The sequence below is a fragment of the Chanodichthys erythropterus genome, chromosome 7, assembly GCF_024489055.1.
Source record: "Chanodichthys erythropterus isolate Z2021 chromosome 7, ASM2448905v1, whole genome shotgun sequence".
NCBI classification, from domain to species: Eukaryota; Metazoa; Chordata; class Actinopteri; order Cypriniformes; family Xenocyprididae; genus Chanodichthys; species Chanodichthys erythropterus.
In genome coordinates, this window is record NC_090227.1 from 32,220,321 (window position 1) to 32,244,921 (window position 24,601).

The window sequence follows — 24,601 nt, forward strand, 5'->3', positions numbered from 1 at the left end:
TTTTGCATAGGTTGCTTTCTCTTCTGTCTTTCTTTCTAATACAGAAATCATTCACTCTGAAAGTATCTTCTGCAAATGTTACAAGGAGAACAAGGAGAGAGACATGGGTAATCTTATCTACTGTATGTCATTGCTCTCAGGGAGACCAAGGTAAGAAGCTGTAATCTGCTTTCTCTTGACATTAAACAGCTTTGTATAATCACAGATGGGTAATATAACCTGTGATTATCCTGCAACATGCAAAACGTTTCATTTCAATGCCATGCCCGACTAATGTAAGAACATAGATTTCTCAACTATTTCTAATTTTTTTTATTTTTTTTTATTGATATACACTATATGAACAAAAGTATAGGGACCTGACCATTACACCAACAGGGACTGCATTGGCATCACATTTTAAACATAGATATCAATACTGAGGTAGTCCCCCTTTTGCAGCTATAACAGGATTTCCACAAGATTTTGCAGTGTTTCTGTGGGAATTTTTGTCTGTTCATCCAGTAGAGCATTTGTGAGGTCAGGCACTGATGTTGAATGAGAAGGCCTGGCTCACAATCTCTGTTCCATTTAATCCCAAAGGTGTTCAGTGGGGTTGAGGTCAGGGCTCTGCATGAGCCATTCAAGTTCTTCAACATGAAACTCATTCATTCCCACAAGGTTGGAAGCATGGCATTGTCCAAAATGTCTTTGTATGCTGAAGCATTAAGATTTCCCTTCAATGAAAGTAAGGGGCCTAGCCCAGCCCCTAAAAAACAGCCCCATACCATTATCCCTCCTCCACCAACTTTTACAGTTGGCATAATGCAGTCTAGCTGGTAATGTTCTCCTGGGATCGTCAAAAACCCAAACTCACCCATCAAACTGCCAAATAGGGAAACGTGTTTTATCACTTCACTGAACATGTTTCCACAGTTTATGCTTAACCCCACTCCATCTGAAGCTTAGCATTGTACTTTGTGACGCAAGGCTTGCATGCAGCTGCATGGCCATGGAAACCCATTCCATTAAGCTCCCGCCACACAGTTTTTGTGCTGATGTTAAAGCCAGCGCAATTTTGGAACTCTTCAGCTATGGAATCAGCAGAGGTTGGTGTCTTTTACACACTCTGTGACTTTGTCGTCTTCCGTCTTCTTTACTTTGAATAGTATTCACTGAGCTCTTCAGAATGAGCCATTTTTCATAGATGTCTGTAAATGCAGACTACATGCTTGATCATATACACCTCTGGCAATGGGTCTGATTGAAACAGCTGAACTCAGTAATTAAGAGGTGTGTCCCAATACTTTTGTCCATATAGTGTATTTATTGATTGTAATTGTGGTAGGCTACTACTCTTATTTCAGTGACTTTCTATGGTCTCTACAGAAGTTACAGCACATTAGCTAGAGCAGGGGGTTTCAAACCCAGCACTGCAAATGTTGTATGTCTCTTTCATCTAACACGCCTGATTCAACTCATCATCAGCTCATTAGTACAGACTGCAAGACCTGAATTGTGTGTGTCAGGGAGACTTTCAAAATGTGCAGTGCTGGGGGGCCTCCAGGACAAGTTTGAAAACCCAGAGTGCATCACTTTATTATGGTGGATCTTTGTTTGTATTGACTAAACTTTAGATGTAACTTTAGTTGCGTCTTAATTGTGTGTATTTTACAAGAAAGACCTTTGGCACTGAGGTCTGGTTTCCTGCAGACACATGCAGGAGAATTGAAGCTCCAAAATACCATTCTCTTCTTTCAATTGTGTGTATTTTACAAGAAATACCACTGGCACTAAGACCTGTTTCCTGCAGAAATGTGTCTACAGGAAATGTATATTGAGATCTTGCAAATGAGGTGTCAGGCATATGTCTGACTTTAGGTTGTCGAGGTTTTGAAATGAGGTTCCTTTGTGTTTAAGCATAAAATCAATGGTTTATTTATCAAATTTAGAGAGGAATCAAAGGGGTTCTCACAATTAAAACAAAATAATGCTGCACATTTCTGTTTTTGTCAGAAGTTTGTGTTACTGAACTGAAACAGCTCACAGTTTCAGTTTCAATTCTTGGTCCACAGACTCTCGAAGATGCTTCATTCAGTCGTGCGTGTGTGTGTGTGCGCATTACCAAATGTATCTTTCATAAGAATGTGAATAGGGACTGCAATTTAGTATGATGGTCTACTGATGGGATATACGTTTAAAAAAAAAAAAAAGGAAATTGCTGATCATATATCCATATATAGTAGTGAACATTTGAAGTGGATCAAAAAAGTTAATCAAAGTTGCCCTAAGAAATAAATTGTCCTAAGAAGAAGGTTTTAGGACAATTTAATGAAAGGTTTTGAGCCACTTCAAATGTTGACTACTAGATATTAAATTGATAATGGCCATTTTTAGACATTCATTTGGAATTACACTCTTCTTATAAAGAATTTGTTTTGCTTTAATGCTTAACCTACCACCGCCGTTTTTCTGGCACAAATAGGGGAACCTCCAGACGTTGCCCAGGCCCACTGAGAAGCCCACTTGGGCGAGGATGTACTGGAGCTTGCTGCCCCAGGCGGGTCTCTCCTCCTCTTCCTCCTCCTCCTCCTCCTCTGAGCCCACCTCAACATCCTTCTTCTTATTCTGAGTAACATCTCCTACCATTAGAGAGCTCTTCTTGAAAGAGTCCTCACATGTGTCTTCATTGGAGAGCAAATCTTTGACAGATTCCGTAACATCGTCATCGTCAATCTCTCTCTTGATGGTTTTGCTGTTTTTGGGCATTTGAAAATGTCTTTTTTGGGCGATGGGGAAGGAGAGATTCTAGGAAATCCTTTTAGGCAGGGTAGGTTTAGTTCAAAAGGGCAGGCGTAGGTCAGAGAGGAGGATTTAGTCAACAGACAAAAAAAGTGTGGGTTGATGAAAAGTTTATCTTCTCATTTTCACGGTACAGGCTTCCTATTAGAACAAGGAACAGAAACTAGACAGCTTAGTTCCCCTAAAATGATGCAATATGACATTATTTTGCATGCTTTTTTTTTTTTTTTTTTTTTTAACATGACTTATATTTACGAATTATTTTAGAAACTATTGTTTGACTGAGTTGACATCAGGCACAAATTATTATTATTAATAATATTATTATAGTATAATTTAGCGAGACTCCATCACTATCTCTTCACCCTCTAAAGACAAATCAGACAACCAGATTTAAGCAAACCAAAGCTAAGGTGATTTACAGGCAGAGAACTGTAGTTAGGATAATTAATGCATTATGTTTAGGAAAAAACCCATAGAGAGTACTTTTAATTTCGCCTTCATTAACAGCAAACTTGCTATTGCAAAACGCAAATAAGGTACAATCCAGTGTTTTCAATATAGCAGGAGGCTGTGAGTAACAGCTTCCATTTGACATCAAATGTCATTCAAACCGACTGAATCGTTCGGAACACGATCATATTTCGCATCTAAATAATTTAAGCCCTTCTTCAGAGCACGAGGTCGGTTCATTTGCATACGAACCCAAACAGACAAGAGCGCGCGTTCTGTAGTCACGTGGCCGCAGCGCCCCAGAATAAAGGTTTGAAGACTGGATTCGCAATAGATGGACAGTAAAATAGAAAATAATAGTTATTTTACGTTACTAAATCAATCTTTTGTGCCTCAAAAGCTCTGGTTTTGTACATTGTATACTAAACCACGAGTGTCCAAATGTGAATGATGCTGCGCGGCCGCTCTCGGTCGCAGCTCATGTGATTAATAGATTTCTTTCAAGGCTGCACCTTTTTTTATATAATCAGCCTCCAGCAGAGCACATTTTGGCCTCTTCGTCATTGAATTTAATGTAAAATCTTTTTTAAAATTACACCTTAATTAGCTAAACTCTTTTAAAATGAGCTCATTCAAAAAAGCATCGTTAAAATAAGGTCATGAAATCCACATAGGGTGTAAATAATATATGCTAAAGTAAATAATTTGTTATTAGCAAAGCCCATTGTGTATATATGTGTGGATCTAATTTCAATTCCGCGTATTTTAGGAAAAAAATATTACAGTTTTATAGTCCACTGACTGAAAAAAGGCAATTACGTTTATGGGAATAACAATTATTATTTTCGAATGAAATACAATATATATTTGTAAAGAGCCTCCCCCCCCCCCCCCGCCCAAATTTACTATGTCACCCATGTGCGAGGTTTCATCATACACACTGGATGTGATTGCGCAGCCGTTCTCTCATCATTCTGTATGTTAAATAAGCACAATCGAATAGAAAAAATCATTCTTACCTTATAACGAATCAAAATGAAATGAGCAAAGGTTTTGAAATGAGCTGTTTCGACCTAAATTCGGGTTATATTCGATGGTTTGGACATCTCAAATAGCCTACAATCTGATGTAAATGTGATGCAGGAGGCGCAGATGCTCTTTCTACTGTATCAGTGCCGTCCGTCCCACACGAGATGGGGGGGAGAAACTGATTTGTGTTCCCTGAAGAACTGAAATAGGCGTGTCTTATGTAGGCTATTAATATAATTTCTTTAAACAGATCAAATAATATGACAACAGAATTTTGCTTTAAAATGTGTTTTTTATGTTTGAAAAATATTTTTAAATCTAACTCCCCCATTAAATAAAACAGAGTGGTACAACCCACTATAGCGCCCACAAGCTGATTTTTAGGGGTGTACCGGTATTGTAACCTCGTGCTTGGAAATCTTGCATCAGATTTACAATAAAATGGCTGAAATTACAGATTAACACGGACTTGATTAAAGGTCCACTAACGACGCTGGAAACGCTGCTGTTGTCTGGATTGTTATTATATTTTTTGCTTTGTTTTAGAACGAAATGTACGGATCTGTAAATGATAAAAACGTGAAATTTGGACTGAAGATCTGAAATGCGCGCTCCTATTCAGGGATAAATGAAGAAATGCTCTTAAATTGCACTTTTGGGGGCGCTATAGAGAAAACAAAATTAATATATTGAGACTGATTATAATTCATGAACAATTTATAATAGTAATAAGTGTTTTAATGCACCAATTCCTTGGCTCATGCTTTTCACATCACACCCATTTATTTCCAGTCAGGAATAGTCTTTTTACCTGAGCTCAACTAAACTGGTCCAGACAGATTTAGCCTATAGAATTCTTTTGTTAATAATTATCAAAAATATTTGACTTTGAGATCAACTTGGCTTCTCAGTGAATTAGTGTGAACTATTATACTACTTATTTTTATCATGAATTTGAGGAAGCCTGCAAAATGTGATGCTGTTTAGCCAAAGGTTGGCACTTTAAATGTACATTCTAAATGTAAATAAATAGACCCTTTTCACATGTTCGGGTTTCTCGAAGCAGACATCGTCATTGTTGAATGAGAGAATACATTAAATTGTGTCCCCATTTTCTCAAGCAAAAGAAAAACTCAACAGCAGTGTTTTCATAACTTTCAAAAAGAGGGAAAAAATATATAGAGATTGGTAACAGTCAGAAGAGAGAAAGATGTAAACTTTGCCGCTGTATAGAGTACCTCAGAGATGACGTGTTTTTGTATGCAAAACCCAGAAGCGAGTTAGCATTTTAGGACTTCTGGTTCCATCGCCCTAAAGTCTATGTTTTTTTTTGAATGGGTTTTTGCTAAATCGCCTGAAATAAGGCCTGTGGTTAACAAAGGGTTGGGTTAGTTCACCCAAAAATGAAAATTCTGTCATTTGTTACTCACCCTCATGCCGTTCTACACCCGTAAGACCTTCATTAATCTTCGGAACACAAATTAAGACATTTTAGTTGAAATCCGATGGCTCAGTGAGGCCTTCATAGGAAGCAATGGACGCTTCCTCTCTCAAGATCCATAAATGTACTAAAAACACATATAAATCAGTTCATGTGAGTAAAGTTGTTCAATATTAATATAAAGCGACGCAAATATTTTTGGTGCGCCAAAAATATTCTTCAGGAAGCATCGGAGCACAAATGAATCAGTGTGTCGAATCTTCTGTTCGGAGTGCCAAAGTCACGTGATTTCAGCCATTTGGCAGTTTGACACACGATCCGATTCATGATTCGATACACTGATTCATTGTGCTCCGATGCTTCCTGAAGAGTATTTTGAAATCGGCCATCACTAAAATAAGTCGTTACTTTGTTTTTTGGTGCTCCAAAAATATTCTCGTCGCTTTATAGTATTAATATTGAACCACTGTACTCACATGAACCGATTTAGATGTGTTTTTAGTACATTAATGGATCTTGAGAAAGGAAATGTCATTGCTCCCTATGAAGGCCTCATGGAGCCATCGGATTTCAACTAAAATATCTCTTGCAGGTCTTGCAGGTTTGGAACGGAATGAGGGTAAGTAATAAATTACAGAATTTTCATTTTTGGGTGAACTAACCCTTTAAATATTTTCACGTTTTGATCTATGACATAAAACACACCAGTTATAACTCACTTGTGATTTTTTAAACCTTTATTGTGTCTTAAAAACGGAGGTTGCTAACAAGTTGCTAAAAGGGACTACTTCCTTTGGCGGAGACTTTAGACGTCATCATAACAAACAGGACATTTGGACAGCATTTCTCATAAAAAGTGGATAAGTATTCACACAGCGCAGATCATAATCAGTGAGCATGTTTTTAAATAGAGTTGTTTTCTAAATACAGTTTGAGGACCCTTGGTGGTGGTGACGTTGATCCACGACCATGGTGTGCTGTAGTCCGTTTATAGCCTACTGTTAGCTTTTTATATCTGACGACTTTATTTAGGCTTCAAAATCTATAAATGTTGTGTTAACTTGTAAAGATTATCTTGATAGACAAAGCGTGTAAGTGTCTTAACCCTTTGTTAAACACAAAGCTTATTTTTTGCGATTTTCCAAATGGGAAAAATGCATAGGCTTTCGATCAAGGGAACCCGTGTGCCGCTAACTTCCGAGTTGGCCTACAAAAACCTGTAATCTCTGATACACACCCTCAGAGCAGTGTTAACTGTTAACTAGGTTTTTTTTTTTTTTGTAATTTCTTGAAAAGGTAATACAATACTAGTGTTATAAATGTAAAAAAAAAAAGAAAATATAAAAAACTTTGCAAGATTTATGATGCTAATGAACGCGTCATCACAGTCCGTGAAAGGGTCCATTGGCATGACTGGACAGTATTTATCTGTAAAACATACAACTATTGTAGTTTAGTATAAATAATAATAATAATAAAAAAAAATAGGTAAATGGTATAAAATTATTAATTTACACAAGCCCCCCTTTTGTACTTTGCAAGCTCATGCCTCATGTTCTTTCCTAAAATTTGTTAATTTGAACATGTGTAAAAGACAAGAAAAATACAGACAATTTGAGAAAACTTTAGAATGTGCTTGTGTTAGAATTTTAGTGACTCCCACCACAGAGGGACAGTCAGTGTGAAGGTTCTGGAAAGCGACTCTGAGGGTGTGTTCACACTTGTAGTTCGGTTCGTTTGGTTCATTTGGTCCGAACCAAAAAAGAAAAAAACAAACATTTAGTCCTGGACTGATTAGCATTCAGATTGGCAATTTCATCACCGAACCAAAAGATACCGAACCTAAAGGCATAGGGATACATTCACAACCTGATTGGTCGGATTTTATGACGTAGCTATTGCCTATTTTGAAACGGAACTTACCGAACATCCAAAACAATGCTGTTTGCTGAGGTAAATGTGCTTGTTGTGTGTGCGTAGCCTGCATGTGATGGTATTTTGGCCTGCTGGAAAATCGTGAAGAGCTTATAAAATGTGTAAAGTAGTCAAAACCGCGGCGGGAATCCCTCCGTCACACACACAAACGATCTGCTGCGTGGAGAAGCGCGTCTGATGCATGGTCTGATGCCTGTGATGGGCAAACTCGCGACTATGACAAGAAAAACCGACATGCGTGAGGATTCTGTCCTTTTCATATAGCCTATCATACGAACCGCACCAGAGTTTGTTTGGAAGCGGACCGAGTCCCATCTTTTCAGCAGTCTCGGTCCCCTTGTTTGGTTCGTTCACACATGTTCAAATGAACTGCACTAACAGAGCAATCGCGCCAGGGTTCGTTTTAATCGAACCAAACATGACAAGTGTGAACGCACCCTGATACATGCTGTAGTTGTTAATTGAAAAATGTGTGACTGATTTCAAAGTAATAACTTGTTATTTAAAAGGGCACTTTGATTGCTTTCTTGTTCTCATGCAGTATAGGCTATCATCTGTTTGTGACATGTGACTGTACTGCTGATAGCTGGAAGTGATAATAATGTCAGATGTTCCTGGAACATTATGTGTTGTTACATTGCACTCAGTACATTGTGATGAGCCACAGGAGCAGTTTCCTTTGGATAAGGTTTAATCCATGACATCATTAGATGAAACATAAAGCTAATTATGCCACAGACATCTCATAAGAATTAGTAGAACTATTTAAAATATTGAAATATAACTGCATAGGAATCATTCATTATACATGTATATACGTGCATTATACATCTCCCAGGGCATCATATTGGAAATGTTTCCTGCATGTGATGATAACAAACACAAACAGTCAGTCACAGATGGCAGGTTGTTCTATCTACCTGCTAAATATTTAATGTCCTAACTACACCATGAGTCAAGTAACATGATGCATGCTGCTGTCACAAGTTGCTCTGTTCATTTTTACCCCAATACCAGATGTCCATTTAAAAATTGTGGTTGTTTTGGTTACTTGCAGGAACAACCAAATTATAATATTTTGAGTCAAAGAGTTTAATTAATCTATATGACAACTAAAAGTATACAACTATAGACACTATTCAATACATAAACAATTATTGCTTTCTTGCAGATAAAAATACCTGTGGTATTTCATGAATCCAGTCTCAAGTTTGATCCTCATTTCCTTTACTGAAATAAGTGGTACTTCCTATATATTCAAAAAACATAATGCAACAGCCATGTAATAGGATTGTGAATAAATATGCATCTGAATCAAAAACATCCATTTTAAAGAGTCCTGTACTGAATGAGTGTCCAGCAGTCACAGGACAGTAAGAGGTTTTTCACAAGACCCTGAGTGAATCAGCATTTAATGTACTCTGACACTATTCACATACCATTGAATCCCACCCATGCTGCAGTTACCTTTATCCTGATGAAAAAAGATGGATAATACTCTCCCCTCTGCTTTTTCACTCTCCCTTTATCTTTATCTCTTTCTGTCCGGTACCCTTTTATCATATCTAAACTGTCCATGTTAAAAGATAATGGAATTAATGTGGGAACTGGAGTGGACAGCGGTGCCTTCACAAGATCTTGGAGATGCTTGACAATGAGAGGATTAATTTCAATGTGGTCTTAAAAGTTTTTTTTTTCAATTTTTTTTTGTATGTCATTGGGTTCAACAAAGTCATGGGATAATCAGAGGGTTGGGAATCGTTTAAGGAATGAAACCTATGGGAAATACAGAGATACCACAGACAAAAAAGGTTTTATATCAATAGGTTCACTTTGTGAACTGCAGTGTTCACATATGAAATGGAATATTGGGTCAAGAGGGCAGTGTCATGTATTTGCACCTCTGCAAACCCCCCCAAAAAGGCAGTTAAGGTTAACATTTATAGACACTACTAGCAACATGAATGTTAGTCACCAAAGTAAACAAGTGTTAACATGAACAGAAATTAGCTGAAGAAAATCACATGAAAATGTATCAAGTGTAACGAAGCGGGATTCAGGCAGGGATCCAATGGCGAGCTTTATTAGATAAGAGCGAATCATGGTCAGGATACAGGCAGTAGATCGGGGCAGGCAGAAATCACTCACAGGTCAGGAAACAATACACAGTCCAAAGTTAGGCGGCAGAGAATCGTAAACGAGTAACAGACAGGATCGGTGACAGACAGGCAGACAGGATAATAATGCTCGGAATGGACTATATGCACGGGTTACTTCCTGGTTGTAGTTAAGCCAGCTCGAGCACTTCCGGTGAACTGTTAGCTGTTCATTCTGTAGTCGTTGTACATCGACACAAAACCATCTATGGTTGACTTTTTAATGTTGTATTTATATTTTAATGTAGTTATCACATTTACCTAATTTGCCAATAAATCAGTTTTATTGATTGCAATAAAGACGAAGCTATTGGGACTGTTTAAAAATGCCTCACACATTTTTTCCCAGCACTTCAAATGTTATTTTTAATGTGATGACCACAAACATTATTTGTTCATCCTTCTGAGATTGTCCCCATTGTAAAACCGAGCGTTTAAAAATATAGTAAATTTAACATTTGATAGAAAACACTTATCTAAAAATAAAAAAGACAGTAATTAGCATTTTAACCACCAGATGGCGGCAAAGTAGCATTTATTTGCGCACATATCAGCCATTTCTTCTAAACGTTTTTCACTTCGTTTTTGACTAAATATTAAACATTATAAAATAACTAGGTTTAAAATACATTTTGTCAATGTGAAGTATGAAATACTCACAAAATCTTATGAAAAACAATAACTTTTATTGTGAATTACACAGAAAGCGAGCACCGTGCTCTCCCTTTGTAATCACAGCAGCTGTCAGTCAGTGCAGTGCAAGATCAATGATTTCAGCACACTTGTGAAAACACACATTTATTCAATTAATCTAACTAAAGTGCACAATAAATATTTAATTTTTGAAGCTTTTTTTCCACATAAAAGTGTGAAAACTAATGGTCGAATTGAATTTAGCTGAGGAGGAACATTGAGGTACGTCTTTATTTATTTATTTTTTATGCTGTCTTGCGTTTGAATAATTAAATTAATGCTATGCCACACTATTTAAGTGACTATATTCTGATTATAAACTAAGTATTACACTACTGATGCTCAACACACCAGCAAATGACATCTCACCGGAAGTTTTCGAGCTGGCTTATATTAATGCGGAAGTTCTAAAGAACGCTCCGTGCATATAGTCCATTGTACACAGGGTGAAACAAGACTTCGCAATGAGGTGATGTGTGTGTGAGTCTTAAATAGTCCAGATAATGAGCTTCAGCTGTATGTGGCAATTGGTGATTGGTGTGGAGTGTGTGCATGTGACTGGCAGGGAGGATTATGGGAATTGGAGTCCAGGAACTGACGGAAATTGTGACATCAAGATTGAACTGTATGAACTGAGTTTAGCCACAACTTCAGTTTTTACACGCAGTGTAAAGGGAGGTGGGAAATATTTTACATCAGATTAAAGCTTAAAATAAAATAAATAAAATTCCTTTCTGCTGTGCAAACAACATATGCAATATTACCAAAACATAAAGAACTTAAAATATATATAGTTTTAGTTTTTATTAATATTTTGAATTCATTTTTATTTTTATATTTTCAATTTTCATTCTCATTTTAAAGTTGTAGTCATTTGTGTATTTTGTCACTTTTATTTATTTAATTTAGCCATTGTGAGTGGACAATATGTGAGCCCTTAAAAATGGTAAAAGGAAGAGTATATCTGCCTGTCCCTATTCCCTGCCTGTTCAAAGATCACGATTCTGCCTGCTCTCTGCCATACCTGTTTGCCACGGTTTGACCCTTGCCTGTTTAACTACGATCTCTGCTTTAATAAAGCGTGCACATGGATCCAATCCTGAGTCCCGCCTCGTTACAGTGATAAAAAGTCATGAGATAGCTTTAAAGGTGCTCTAAGTGATGTCACGAGTTTTTAAGCCAAAACATTTTTGTCACATACAGCAAACATCTCCTCACTATCCGCTAGCTGCCTGTCCCCTGAAACGCGGTCTCTGTAGTCGCCACAAGCTCCAAAAAGTCAATAAAAACAAACTGGTGCAGCCTGGACCACGAAACATAATAAACATGATCCAGCCAATAACCGACAAGAATGAATTTAAATGCGCGTTCATGACTGTTTCAGGAAGCACAGAGGGGAGGGGGAGAAGGAGGAGGAGGGAGGGTCTAGCTAGCCTCTGTTTTGTTTGACAACACTTCGAACGTCAACAGGAAGTTACTCCACCCAGGATCACTTAGAGCACCTTTAATGTTTTTGTGACTGGGCATGTTTATGCATAAACATGCCCATTGAAGTCTAATTGAAAAGTCCTACAATATGAATCATAAATTCAGTGTATCTGTCACTTGCTTTGTGGAGAAGAGAAGTGAAGTATCCTCAGCTGAACAGGGCTGCTCACACTTATACTGTTAAAGTTATAAAATGTATGGACATTTTAAGAAGGATATCAAGAACCTGTTGATAGTGTGTTGACAGTTTGTGTAGTTAGATGGTTGTGCTCCAGAAAATCAAGAATGAGGTGGCTTTGAAAGGGTTGTTTTTTTTTTTTTTTTTTTGTCTTCTAAACATTTATCACATATTCAACCCTCGTCATGAGAATTAATAAACAAATCTCGCTGTATTTTTCATATATTTTACCTTTATTCTACACCGTTGTTTCCATTGTCATTTGAACGGAATGTTACTGTTGTTTGTTAGCTTTCAATACACGGTTTTATCCTGATTAAAGCTTTACTGTAGCCGAATACATGATTGAGTAGTAGTATTTTTGTAAAAGTATCGCTTACTTTATAGCATGAACAACTGTTTGTTTATGAACATAGAAGTTGGTTGGTGATTGCAATAACTAATCTTAGGTAATAACTAGATAATAACTAGTTATTATCAGTTATTACCTAGTTATTACCTAAGATTGGTTATTACCTAGTTATTCCTAAGATTAGTTATTACTTAGTTATTACCTAGTTATTACCTAAGATTGGTTATTACATAGTTATTATCTAGTTATTACCTAAGATTAGTTATTACCTAGTTATTATCTAGTTATTACCTAAGATTTGTAATTACCTAACTAGCTAATAACCAATCTTAGGTAATAACTAGGTAATAACCAATCTTAGGTAATAACTAGGTAATAACTAAGTAATAACAATCATAGGTAATAACTAGGTAATAACTAGGTTATAACCAATCTTAGTTAATAACTAGGTAGGTAATAACTAGGTAATAACAAATCTTAGGTAAAAACTAGGTAGGTAATAACTAGGTAATAACAATCATAGGTAATAACTAGGTAATAACTAGGTAATAACAATCTTAGGCAATAACTAGGTAATAACCAGGTAATAACAATCTTATTACCTAGTTATTACCTAATTATTACCTAGATTGTTATTACCTAGTAATTACCTAAGATTTGTTATTACCTAGTTATTACCTAAGATTGGTTATTACAAGTCATTACCTAGATATATAGTTACAGTTTTTTTATTCGCTTTGATACTATTTTCACAAGGTGTACATTTTCAAAACTGTTAGTACAAAAATCCAAACTGATCACACTTGTAACACTTGTGACACGTCCCCCCCACATTTCAAAATCTAAGTTTTGTCCCCCTCACTATTTCCCAATGTCAGATTTTGTTTTGCATTGCCTGCCTATCTCTGCCGATTTCAGAGTCTCCAAATTAATCCATTCTACAACTTTTAAATGCATAATTAAATTTTTAAAAACGAAATTATAGGCTTAAGTGCATGTTCTGAAAGTTGGTCGTTTTGTCGCTATGGTTACACACACACACACGCACTGTAAATTGCGCTCTTTTATATGGCAAAAGTGGGAGACATAGAGCAAAATAAGTAGACTAGCACCAATTAAGTTTTCGTGCACTATATTCAAAGTCATCTGAAGCCATTCCATAGCTTCATGTGAGGGACAGAAGAAATATACATCGATAAGTTCACGGTCAGAAACTCGTCTTCCCTCCGCTACAGCTGTCAATCATTCAGCATTTAAACAGCGCGTCGCGTTCGGTAATGACAGTCAGCACGGTAAAACTCTCCAATATGATATATTCCCATTATAATACTTGATATGTAGATAAAGAGCTGTGGATTTGCATAAAATGACTTTATCTTGCTGGAGTTTATTGCTGTTTCTGAATGATGTCATCATACTGGCTACAGGATGTCTGTTAGATCGCACAACACAAGGACTATGAATTCGTGTCACACGCACAATAACTGGAATTTAAAAATGAAAGAAACATATGATTAATAAACTGTTAGATACAGTCAGATGTACACAGGGATTCTCTTTGTACCGTGAACTTTTCAATGCGCAGCACAACTGCGCGCTCTGACTCGATATTGCTTCAAGCGCATCATTCTGCACCCGGGATGTGCATTAGCGTTTTTTTGCTGCTGTTTTGAAGCGTTTTATATTATAATGGTTTTGCACACTGAAAGATTATTAATAGCCTATTTTGTTCTGTCGTATCTATAGCTTGTTGCCCCATTAAAAAGCTGCACAATACATTTAAAATAAGCGTATTTTAATGTTACATTAATATAAATACATATAATTATTTACATATAAATCTAATTTCATAATACAAATAGTAATTTTAAACTTTTTATTAACATTTGGATTTATAAAATTACTGTGCAAAGTTTTTAGGCTAGAATATTTTTTTGCTGCTGAATTATATACTCGCCTAGTGTAACGATTCGGGACTCATGGTAAGATCCATATGCAAGCTTTTATTAAAGCAAGAGGGTGGTCGTACAGGCAGGGGTCAGATTACAGCAAACAGGTACAGCAAGGAACAGGCGGAATCGTAGTCAGGGTACAGGCAGAAGGTCGAGGCAGGCAGAAATCACTCACAGGTCGGTATACAAAGCAAGGGTCAGGACAGGCAGCAACGGGTCAATAAACAGGAAACAGACAGGAACAGTAACAAACGGGTGAACAGGGATATAATGCTCGGAAATGTCACACTGGGTAAACAAGACTTTGCGGTGAGGTGGTGTGTGTATGAGTCCTTTATAGTCCAGGTAATGTGTGGCAGCTGGGTGTGGTGATTAGTGTGGAGTGATTGTGAAGTGAGTGCAGGTGATGAGCAATGGAGGATCATGGGAAATGTAGTCCGGGATGTGACAGGAACAGACGTGATCATGACACCTAGTTTACTTATTTATTTATTGGTCAGCTTATGAATATATTTTTATTCATTTGTTATTTTTCTCTATAATGAGATGGTGTGTTTAGTGCATTCTGGATTGGTTAACAAATCAAAGATACAGGCTCCCACTAATAAATTAATTCAACAAAGGTAACCTCTTTTGCTACATATTTTTAATGGTTTAAATGTGTACTCTACATGTTTGACCACTTACGAACTCTCATTTAGCCTACTATATGTTGTGTACATGACTTATGTGCCCTACCATCACCAATAAATAAATTACTTTTAGAGCACAAAATTGTTTACAAGAGAACAAATTTCTTTATTGATCTAGTCACTTAATTTTGCTCTCAGAATAAACCATATTTATGCATTTAAAATTAAAATGTACAAAATTTTCCCCCCTAGATGTCCACCCATCCTGTGGCAAAGCAGCCATATTGTCCATCGCATCCAGGGCGCTTGAGTCCATGGCAACCGGTGAGCTTGAGAGCGTGGCAACCGGCGAGCTTGAGAACGTTGCAACCGGCGACCTTGAGAGCGTTGCAGCCGGCGAACTTGAGAGCGTTGCAGCCGGCGAACTTGAGAGCGTTGCAGCCGGCGAACTTGAGAGCGTTGCAGCCGGCGAACTTGAGAGCGTTGCAGCCGGCGAACTTGAGAGCGTTGCAACCGGTGAACTTGAGAGCGCTGCCACTGGCGAACTTGAGAGCGTTGCCACGCTTGCGTGTGAAGCGTCCGGCAGGCTTGAGTGCGAAGCGACGACGGCGCAGGGCGATCAGCAGAGATGTGACTTGGTGTTATGATGGTAACCGCCATCTTGTGAATGTCCTTTGGCGCGGCAGCCATTACATGATTCGGCGAAGTGTCGCATTCCTCCGCGGCACCCACAGAAAAGGGAGAGCCGCTCAGCTGCAATGCCAGATCAATATAACATTCCAATGTCCCACCAGGCTGATGTAATGGCATGACGGAACGAAAAAATATCATGAGGCACTCCTCATTAAAACAAGTTAACGGTGCCAGTTCAATAAAGTCCATGACATATTCCTCAATGGATCTGTCTCCCTGACGGAGACCTATTAGCTGAGCCGATGGGTTCATGTTAGAGGTGACAGAAACACTCACGGTAGCTGCTGGATCTTGGTGTGGCGAAGTATTCTGTTGTGAATAGGAGACTCAGGCTGGAGATCCAAGTGCAGCGTTTATTAAAGTAGAGTGGTCGTACAGGCAGGATCAAAACAGGAACAAACAGGAACAAACAGGAACAGTGAGGTACAGGCAGAATTGTGGTCAAGGGACAGGCAAAGATCAGGACAGGCAGCAATGGGTCAAAAAACAGGGAACAGGCAGTAACAGCAACAAGGAACAGGCAGACAGGGAATACAGGAAAACGCTTGGAATTGCAACAACAGTTAACAATACTTCGCGGTGAGGTGGTGTGAGTGGAAGTCCTTTATAGTCCTGATAATGAGCAGCAGCTGGGTGAGGTGATCAGTGTGGATGTGGCAACAGGTGATTGGTGTGATGAGTGCATGTGATGGGTAGAGAGGATTGTGGGAAGTGTAGTCCGGGAACTGACAGGAGCAGACGGTGATCATGACAATATATATATATATATATATATATATATATATATATATATATATATATATATATATATATATAAAACCCCCTGGCATTTACTGTCCCCCCCAGGTTCAAAATCGCTCCTGCGCCCCTGTTCATTTTACATAATCACTGTTTCAAACACAATATCATTGTAATATGTAATGAGAACATTTGGTTTAATCACCGAAACACAACAGTATGATCTTCTTTCAGTTTAGTACTTTTAACAATCAGTTCATTCAATAGCAAACAATGCAAGATACATGTTTCAAATCGCCCTTGTTGCTGAAACATTTACACAGGCTACAGATGCCACAATTAGAAAATACATTTACATTACCTAAATTACATAATTGACAGAAAATCCTTAAGGTTTGTAATAGTATCTATTCAGCGTGTTATCAAAAGTTGTGAAGAATGACACAGTCATGAGGTTTTATGCAGAACAGTGTTTGCTGCCAATACAGTAAGTGTTCTCACTGTACCATATGACTGAATCTATTACTGATCTTATAGACGTTATGTTGGTATATGTGGTTTACGGGGACTCTCCATAGGTGTAATGGTTTTTATACTGTACAAACTGTATATTCTATCCCCTACACTAACCCTGCCCCTAAACGTACCTATCACAGAAAACTTTCTGCATTTTTACATTTTCTAAAAATATAATTTCATTTGATTTATAAGCTGTTTTCCTCATGGGGACAAAATTGCAAAAAAATTCTATAGAAACTATGCCTATAGAATCAATATCTATAGATATCTATAGGTGTACCAAATGATCCATTGATTAACCATTAACACTCTCGGGTCGGCGGTCACGCTGGCGTGATCACTGCGTTTTTTTTCTAACCAGTGTGAAAGAGACTCAAAATACTCTGTCAATGTTGCACATACAATTAAGAGTTATACACCATTTTAATCTGTGGAATATCTTCTTTTATTTGTGTACACTCAGAGTAACAACAAAATGTTGTGCTTTTTGTAAAATAAAGAAAACTAACATGATGCGTGATCTCTCGTCTCCCTCTGAACAAAGTCCAATCTGATAGTTCTCAGAAAATGAACTGTAACTTAGTGAATACTAATGACAAAAAAATTAGACTTATGTCTAAAAAAAACGTTGAAATGTCAGGTTTTAAATCGTGTAAGTCAAAAACAAACATTCTGTGCTTATGTAATCTGTATGAAAAGAGAGCCATGTCAGAAATCCGTGATTCAGCTCATATCCGCTAATGTGGCCACGCCCACAGAGCCAGCGCTATTCAGACGCAAATTCTGAGTCAATACATGCATTCATCGTCTCAATCATGTATTTATTGTCTTGAAAAGTGTTTTGAATAGCCATAGTTAGCGATCTCTGGCCTCTGTTAGTTCAGTTATTTCCTGGATTGCCTATTCTTCTTTAGCATTGGCATTTGTGGACTAAAAGTGCACAGAGCGCCCTCCGGCTGCGAGTATGAATTCAAAACACAGTATCCAGCTCTCATAGTGATGACAATAAATCCTGAATAAATATTACTCCTCTGTATAGAAAATTGACAAACATATGAGAATCCATCAGTATTTCTCCAAATGTGCATGCTTTTAAGCTAAAAGCCTATATGAAATGCCATAAAGGTAACATAATTGTTCAGACACTTTGCATCACAGAAATACATTATATTTTAAAGAATATAATAGAATACCATTATTTTAAATTGTAATAATATTTCACAGTATTGCTATTTTTTCTGTATGTTTGATTTACACCATGATGAGATTTGAGATATGATCAACAGAGGGTTTTTTCACAGCCTACATGACTGAAAGAGCTCATTATTTATGCAGCTCATTAGAGTTCTTTATGTGATTCTTTTGTCTTCTCAGGTGAGAATCATCCATTATTCATGATTATTCACGCCTCCACGCTGTTACGAATGGGACTCACAGGCAGGAGATCCAAGTGCAGCATTTATTTACAAGTGAGAGTGGTCGTACAGGCAGGGTCAAAACAGGAACAAACAGGAACAGTGAGGAACAGGCAGAGTCGTAGTCAAGGGACAGGCAAAGATCAGGACAGGCAGCAACGGGTCAAAAACAAGAAACAGGCATGGAATAATGCTCGGAAATGACACACTGGGTAATCAAGACTTTGCGATTAGATGGTGTGAGTGAGAGTCCTTTTATAGTCCAGGTAACAAGCTGCAGCTGGGTGTGGTGATTAGTGAGGAGTGTGTGCATGGCTGTATGTGGCGATAGGTGATTGGTGTGGAGTGAACATGTGACGGACAGGGAGAATTGTGGGAAGTGTAGTCCGGGGAGTGACAGGAACAGACGGTGATCGTTACATAACGCCCCCCTCCCGGAAGGCGCGTCCTCACGCCGTAAAAGGAACAGCTAGGGAGGGGGGGTGGGTGCATTGGAGATCTAATGGCAGACGGGGACGGAATCTCCAATGCAGCCCCAGGGACTCAGGCAGCCACGGTGGGTCAGGTGGTTCGGGCAACCGCGGCAGGTCAGGTGGCTCAGGCGGCCACGGCAGGTCAGATGGCCTGGGCAACCACGGCAGGTCAGGTGGCTCGGGCGGCCACGGCAGGTCAGGTGGTTCGGGCAACCACGGCAGGTCAGGTGGCTCGGACGACCACGGCAGGTCAGGTGGCTTTGGCGGCCACGGCAGGACAGAGCCTGAAGAGGACCACGGCGGGTCAGGTGGTTCAGGTAACCACGGCAGGTCAGGTGGCTTGGGCAGCCACGGGAGGACAGAGTCCGAAGATGACCACGGCGGATCAGAGTCCATAAATGTCCATAGTGGGCCCCAGTCCATGGGTGGCCATGACGGTACAAAGGCCGATGACGGCAGTGGCCGGGCAGGGTCCCCACCCACAAGCTCCCCACCCACAAGCTCCCCACCCTCAGGTACACTGCCCTCCCCCAAAAAGTTCTTGGGGATTTTAGCGGGGCCCGTCGCAGGTTTGTGGGCAAGGAGTTCGGGTGGCGCCGGCAGGGCCAGGCGTGTGGGTGAAGCCGGCAGCGCAAGGAGTTTGAGCGGCGCTGGCAGGGCTGGAAGCTTTGATGGCGCTGGCAGGGTTAGAAGCTTTGGTGGCGCTGGCAGGGCTGGAAGCTTGGGTGGCGTTGGCAGGGCTGGAAGCTTGGGTGGCGTTGGCAGGGCTGGAAGCTTGGGTGGCGTTGGCAGGGCTGGAAGCTTGGGTGGCGCTGGCAGCGCAAGGAGCTCGGGTGGCGCCGGCAGAGCGAGAAGCACAGGTGGCGCCGGCAGAGCGAGGAGCTTGGGTGGTGCTGGCAGAGCGAGGAGCTCGGGTGGCGCCGGCAGGACAAGACGCTTGGACGTAAGAGGGGGAAGAACAGAAGGAGCCTTCTTCCTCCTCCTCCTCTTCCGAGGATGAGGCGATGGTTCACCGACTGGAGCGGTTTCTGGAGCAGACTCACTGGCTGAAGCGGGTTCTGGAGTGGACTCCATGGCTGGAACGCCCCCTACCTCCGTGAGCACCGAAGGGGCGGCCATCTTGCCCGTAGGCACTGGCAAAGCAGCCATCTTGTCCAGCGCGTCCAGGGCGCTTGAGTCCATAGCAACCGGCGAACTTGAGTGCGTTGCAATAGGCGAACCTGAGAGCGTTGCAACAGGCGAACTTGCGTGCAAAGCATCCGACGAGCTTGAGTGCGAAGCGTCCACCGGGCTTGAGAGCGAAGCGGCCGGCTGGCTGGGGGTGCGAAGCGTCCGGCTGGCTTGAGAGCGAAGCGTCCGGCAGAGGCTTGAGAATGCCAGCCGCTCGTGCTGAAGTCAGTGGAGGATCAGCCACACTGGAACGTAATCCTCTCCGCTTTCTGACTGATTTAGAGACGTGACGTGGCTCTGGGCGATCAACGAAGGCGTGACGTTGCTCTGGGTGATCAGCGAAGGCGTGACGTTGCTCTGGGCGATCAGCGGCGACTTGACGGTGCTCTGGGCGATCAGCGAAGGCGTGACGTTGCTCTGGGCGATCAGCGAAGGCGTGACGTTGCTCTGGGCGATCAGCGAAGGCGTGACGTTGCTCTGGGCGATCAGTGAAGGCGTGACGCTGCTCTGGGCGATCAGCGAAGGCGTGACGTTGCTCTGGGCGATCAGCGAAGGCGTGACGTTGCTCTGGCCGATCAGCGAAGGCGTGACGTTGCTCTGGGCGATCAGCGAAGGCGTGACGTTGCTCTGGGCGATCAGCGAAGGCGTGACGTTGCTCTGGGCGATCAGCTGGGACATAGACTGGTGTTGTTGTGATGGTAGCCGCCATTTTGTGAGTGTCCATTGGCGCGGCGGCCATTACGTGATTCAGTGAAGTGCCGCATTTCTCCACGACACCCACAGTAAACGGAGAGCCAACAGTCAATAGCGCATAATCCAGAAAGCAAGTAAGTGATGAACGCGGTCCCTCTTGTCTAAGTTTATTCTGAAGGGGTTGATTAATGCCATCACAAAAGAAGTCAATAAGAGCACAGTCAGGCCAGTCTGCATAATGGGCAATATCCAGAAACTTCTGAATGTGGTCCTCCAGGGTACTATTACCTTGATGAAGGTGGATGAGACATATAGCTGGATCCATGCTGATGCTGAATGTGACGGAAACACTCACGGTAGCTGCTGGATCTTGGTGTGGCGAAGTCTTCTGTTACGAATGGGACTCACAGGCAGGAGATCCAAGTGCAGCATTTATTTACAAGTGAGAGTGGTCGTACAGGCAGGGTCAAAACAGGAACAGTGAGGAACAGGCAGAGTCGTAGTCAAGGGACAGGCAAAGATCAGGACTGGCAGCAACGGGTCAAAAACAAGAAACAGGCAGGAACGATAACAAGCAGGCAGACAGGAATAATAATGCTCGGAAATGACACACTGGGTAATCAAGACTTCGCGATTAGATGGTGTGAGTGAGAGTCCTTTTATAGTCCAGGTAACAAGCTGCAGCTGGGTGTGGTGATTAGTGAGGAGTGTGTGCATGGCTGTATGTGGCGATAGGTGATTGGTGTGGAGTGAACATGTGACGGACAGGGAGAATTGTGGGAAGTGTAGTCCGGGGAGTGACAGGAACAGACGGTGATCGTTACACACGCATACTGTGTTTCTTGACCAAAGATGTTTTAGAAAATTTAAATCTCTCTATTGTTTTATATGAACAAGCAGGCAGCATAATTTTTACCTCATTTTGAAGCAATTTTTTTTTTCAATAACCACGCATAAACGTTATTCCTTCAAAAACACAAACATGTACATACATGTTCCTCACATATTATTGTAGCCGAGTTTGTGCTGAATACAGTGTAATGGCACTTTTTCCATTAATATGTTTATGAACAACAGAAAAAAGCACAAATGTCAGGGCATGTCAAAACTTCTCCAAGGCCCCAAAAATCCTCAGACCCCTGAGAGTTAAGTTCAGTTGGATTAAATAATCGACAGATGTATTAAACTGAACGAAAAGAGATGCAAATCACAAGTTTGATAGTAATAGCATTATGAAAAGCAGTTACTGTGAATGAAACATTTATATAGATGAAACACTTATTTTATGTAGTGAAAAGGATACTTTGTGATTTTGTGTATTGTACTAAAACAATTGAAAATATGCTGAAATGTTTGAAAAAAGTGCACTTTTGATGATCTGTTGTGATATTAGTACTAAGAGTTTTGAAAATGTACACCTTGTGAAAATAGTACCAAAGCGAATCAAAAAACTGTATTACCTAAGATTGTTATTACCTAGTTATTACCTAAGATTGTTATTACCTGGTTATTACCTGGTTATTACCTAAAATTGTTATTACCTAGTTATTACCTAAGATTGTTATTACCTAGTTATTGCCTAAGATTATTACCTAGTTATTACCTAAGATTATTATTTCCTAGTTATTACCTAGTTTTTAACCTAAGATTGTTATTACATAGTTATTATCTAAAATCATTATCCATGTCGGCACAAATGATGTTCGACTTCGCCAGTCGGAGATCACTAAAATTAACATTAAAGAGGTGTGTGAACTCGCAAATTCAATGTCAGCAAAAGTAATTTGTTCTGGCCCTCTTCCTGTTCGTCGGAGTGATGAGATAGTTAGCAGGTTATCATCACTCAATGGCTGGCTGTCTAAGTGGTGTGCGCAGAATAATATAGGTTTCATAGACAATTGGAAAAGCTTTTGGGGCAGACCTGATCTGTTGAAAAGAGATGGTATTCATCCCTCCCGGGATGGTGCTGCTCTTCTCTCTAGAAATTTGGCAAATAGTCTTAGAGCTGAAACATGACAAACCAGGGCCCAGATCAGGACGCAGACAAACTGGCTAAACCGACCGTCTGCTAGCCGCCTCACGTCACAGAACTCAGATAATTCACAGCACATAGAAACACTTTCACCTAGATATTATCACATAGAGACTGTGTCTGTACCTCGAACTAGTAAATACAAAAAACTTCCGAAACCTTTTAAGGGTAAAAATTTAATTGATGTTCAAAAAATGAAAATCACAGATAAATCAGATAAACAAATGATAAAGCTTGGGTTACTGAATATTAGATCTATTTCTTCAAAAGCACTTATTGTAAATGAAATTATCACAGACAATAAACTAGACTTGCTGTGTTTGACAGAAACCTGGCTAAAACCAGACGATTACATTACTTTAAATGAATCTAGTCCTCAAGGTTATGATAATCGACACAATCCTCGACAGAAAGGCAAAGGGGGAGGTGTTGCTGTAATTTATAGTAATATATTCAGAATCATTCAAAAGAATTTCAAATATAATTCCTTTGAAGTGATGGTGCTTTATGTAACATTATGTAAGTTGACATTTGTGCTGGCTACTGTATACAGGCCACCAGGGCACCATACTGACTTTATCAAAGAATTTGCTGAGTTTCTATCAGAGTTAGTACTGGCTGTGGATAAAGTCCTTGTTGTTGGTGATTTTAATATCCATGTAGATAATAATAAAGACGCATTTGGATTGGCATTTGCAGATATTTTAAACTCTATTGGAGTTAGACAACACGTGTCAGGACCCACTCATTGTCGTAATCATACCCTAGATCTAATACTGTCGCATGGAATAGATATTGATGCTGTTGAAATTCTACAGCAGAGCGATGATATATCAGATCATTATTTAGTCTCGTGTATAATACAATTAGCCAAGGCTACAAAACCACCACCCAGCCATAAATATTGTAGAACAATCACGTCTACCACTAAAGATTGCTTTATAAATAATCTCCCCGAGCAGTTTCATCGCCTTAGTATACCTGACAACTTAGAAGAACTTGATGCTGCAACAGAAACTATTGGCTCTCTCTTTTCCAGCACATTAGATGCAGTCGCTCCTTTACGTCTAAAGAAGATTAAGGGAACTAATCCAACACCGTGGTATGATGAGCACACTCGGGCTCTAAAACGAGCTGTTAGAAAAGCTGAACGTAGTTGGAAGAAAACAAAACTAGAAGTTTTTCGCCTTTCGTGGAAAGAAAAAATGATTGAGTACAGAACAGCCAAAAGAAATGCTAGATCTACTTATTTTTCAAATCTCTTAATAGAAAACAAACATAATCCTAGGTATTTATTTGACACAGTGGCTAAATAAACTAGAAACAGAGATTCAACTGCTGACGTTTCCATAGAGCACAGCAGTAATGACTTTATGAACTTCTTTACTTGCAAGATTGATAATATTAGAGAGAAAATTATAAACATGCAACCGTCTACAGTTTCGCTTCAGACAGTGCACTGTAGTGTCCCTGAGGTAAAACTAGAATCATTCGCCGCTATAGGAGAGGAAGAATTATCTAAACTTATCAAATCATCAAAATCAACGACATGTATGTTAGACCCAATGCCGACTAAACTACTGAAAGAAATGCTTCCAGAGGTCGTAGGTCCACTTCTTGATATAATTAATTCATCTTTAACACTAGGACACGTGCCAAAAACCTTTAAGCAGGCTATTATCAAACCTCTTATTAAAAAACCTCAACTAGATCCGAGAGATTTAGTAAATTACAGGCCAATCTCGAATCTACCTTTTCTGTCAAAGATACTAGAAAAG

At 39.8% G+C, this 24,601-nt stretch overlaps 1 protein-coding gene across 1 annotated transcript in view; it reads right to left on the reverse strand.

The window, feature by feature from the left end:
- slc6a15 (solute carrier family 6 member 15) overlaps positions 1-4,371 on the reverse strand; it is a 34,343-nt gene extending 29,972 nt beyond the window's left edge. Inside the window, exons 1-2 of the mRNA XM_067389239.1 lie at positions 4,254-4,371; positions 2,439-2,922 (exon numbers count right to left, since the gene is read on the reverse strand). Of these exons, the coding sequence (XP_067245340.1) occupies positions 2,439-2,748 (310 nt within the window). The 5' untranslated portion in view covers positions 2,749-2,922; positions 4,254-4,371. The remainder of the gene's footprint in view (positions 1-2,438; positions 2,923-4,253) is intronic.
- Positions 4,372-24,601: the final 20,230 nt, after the last annotated feature.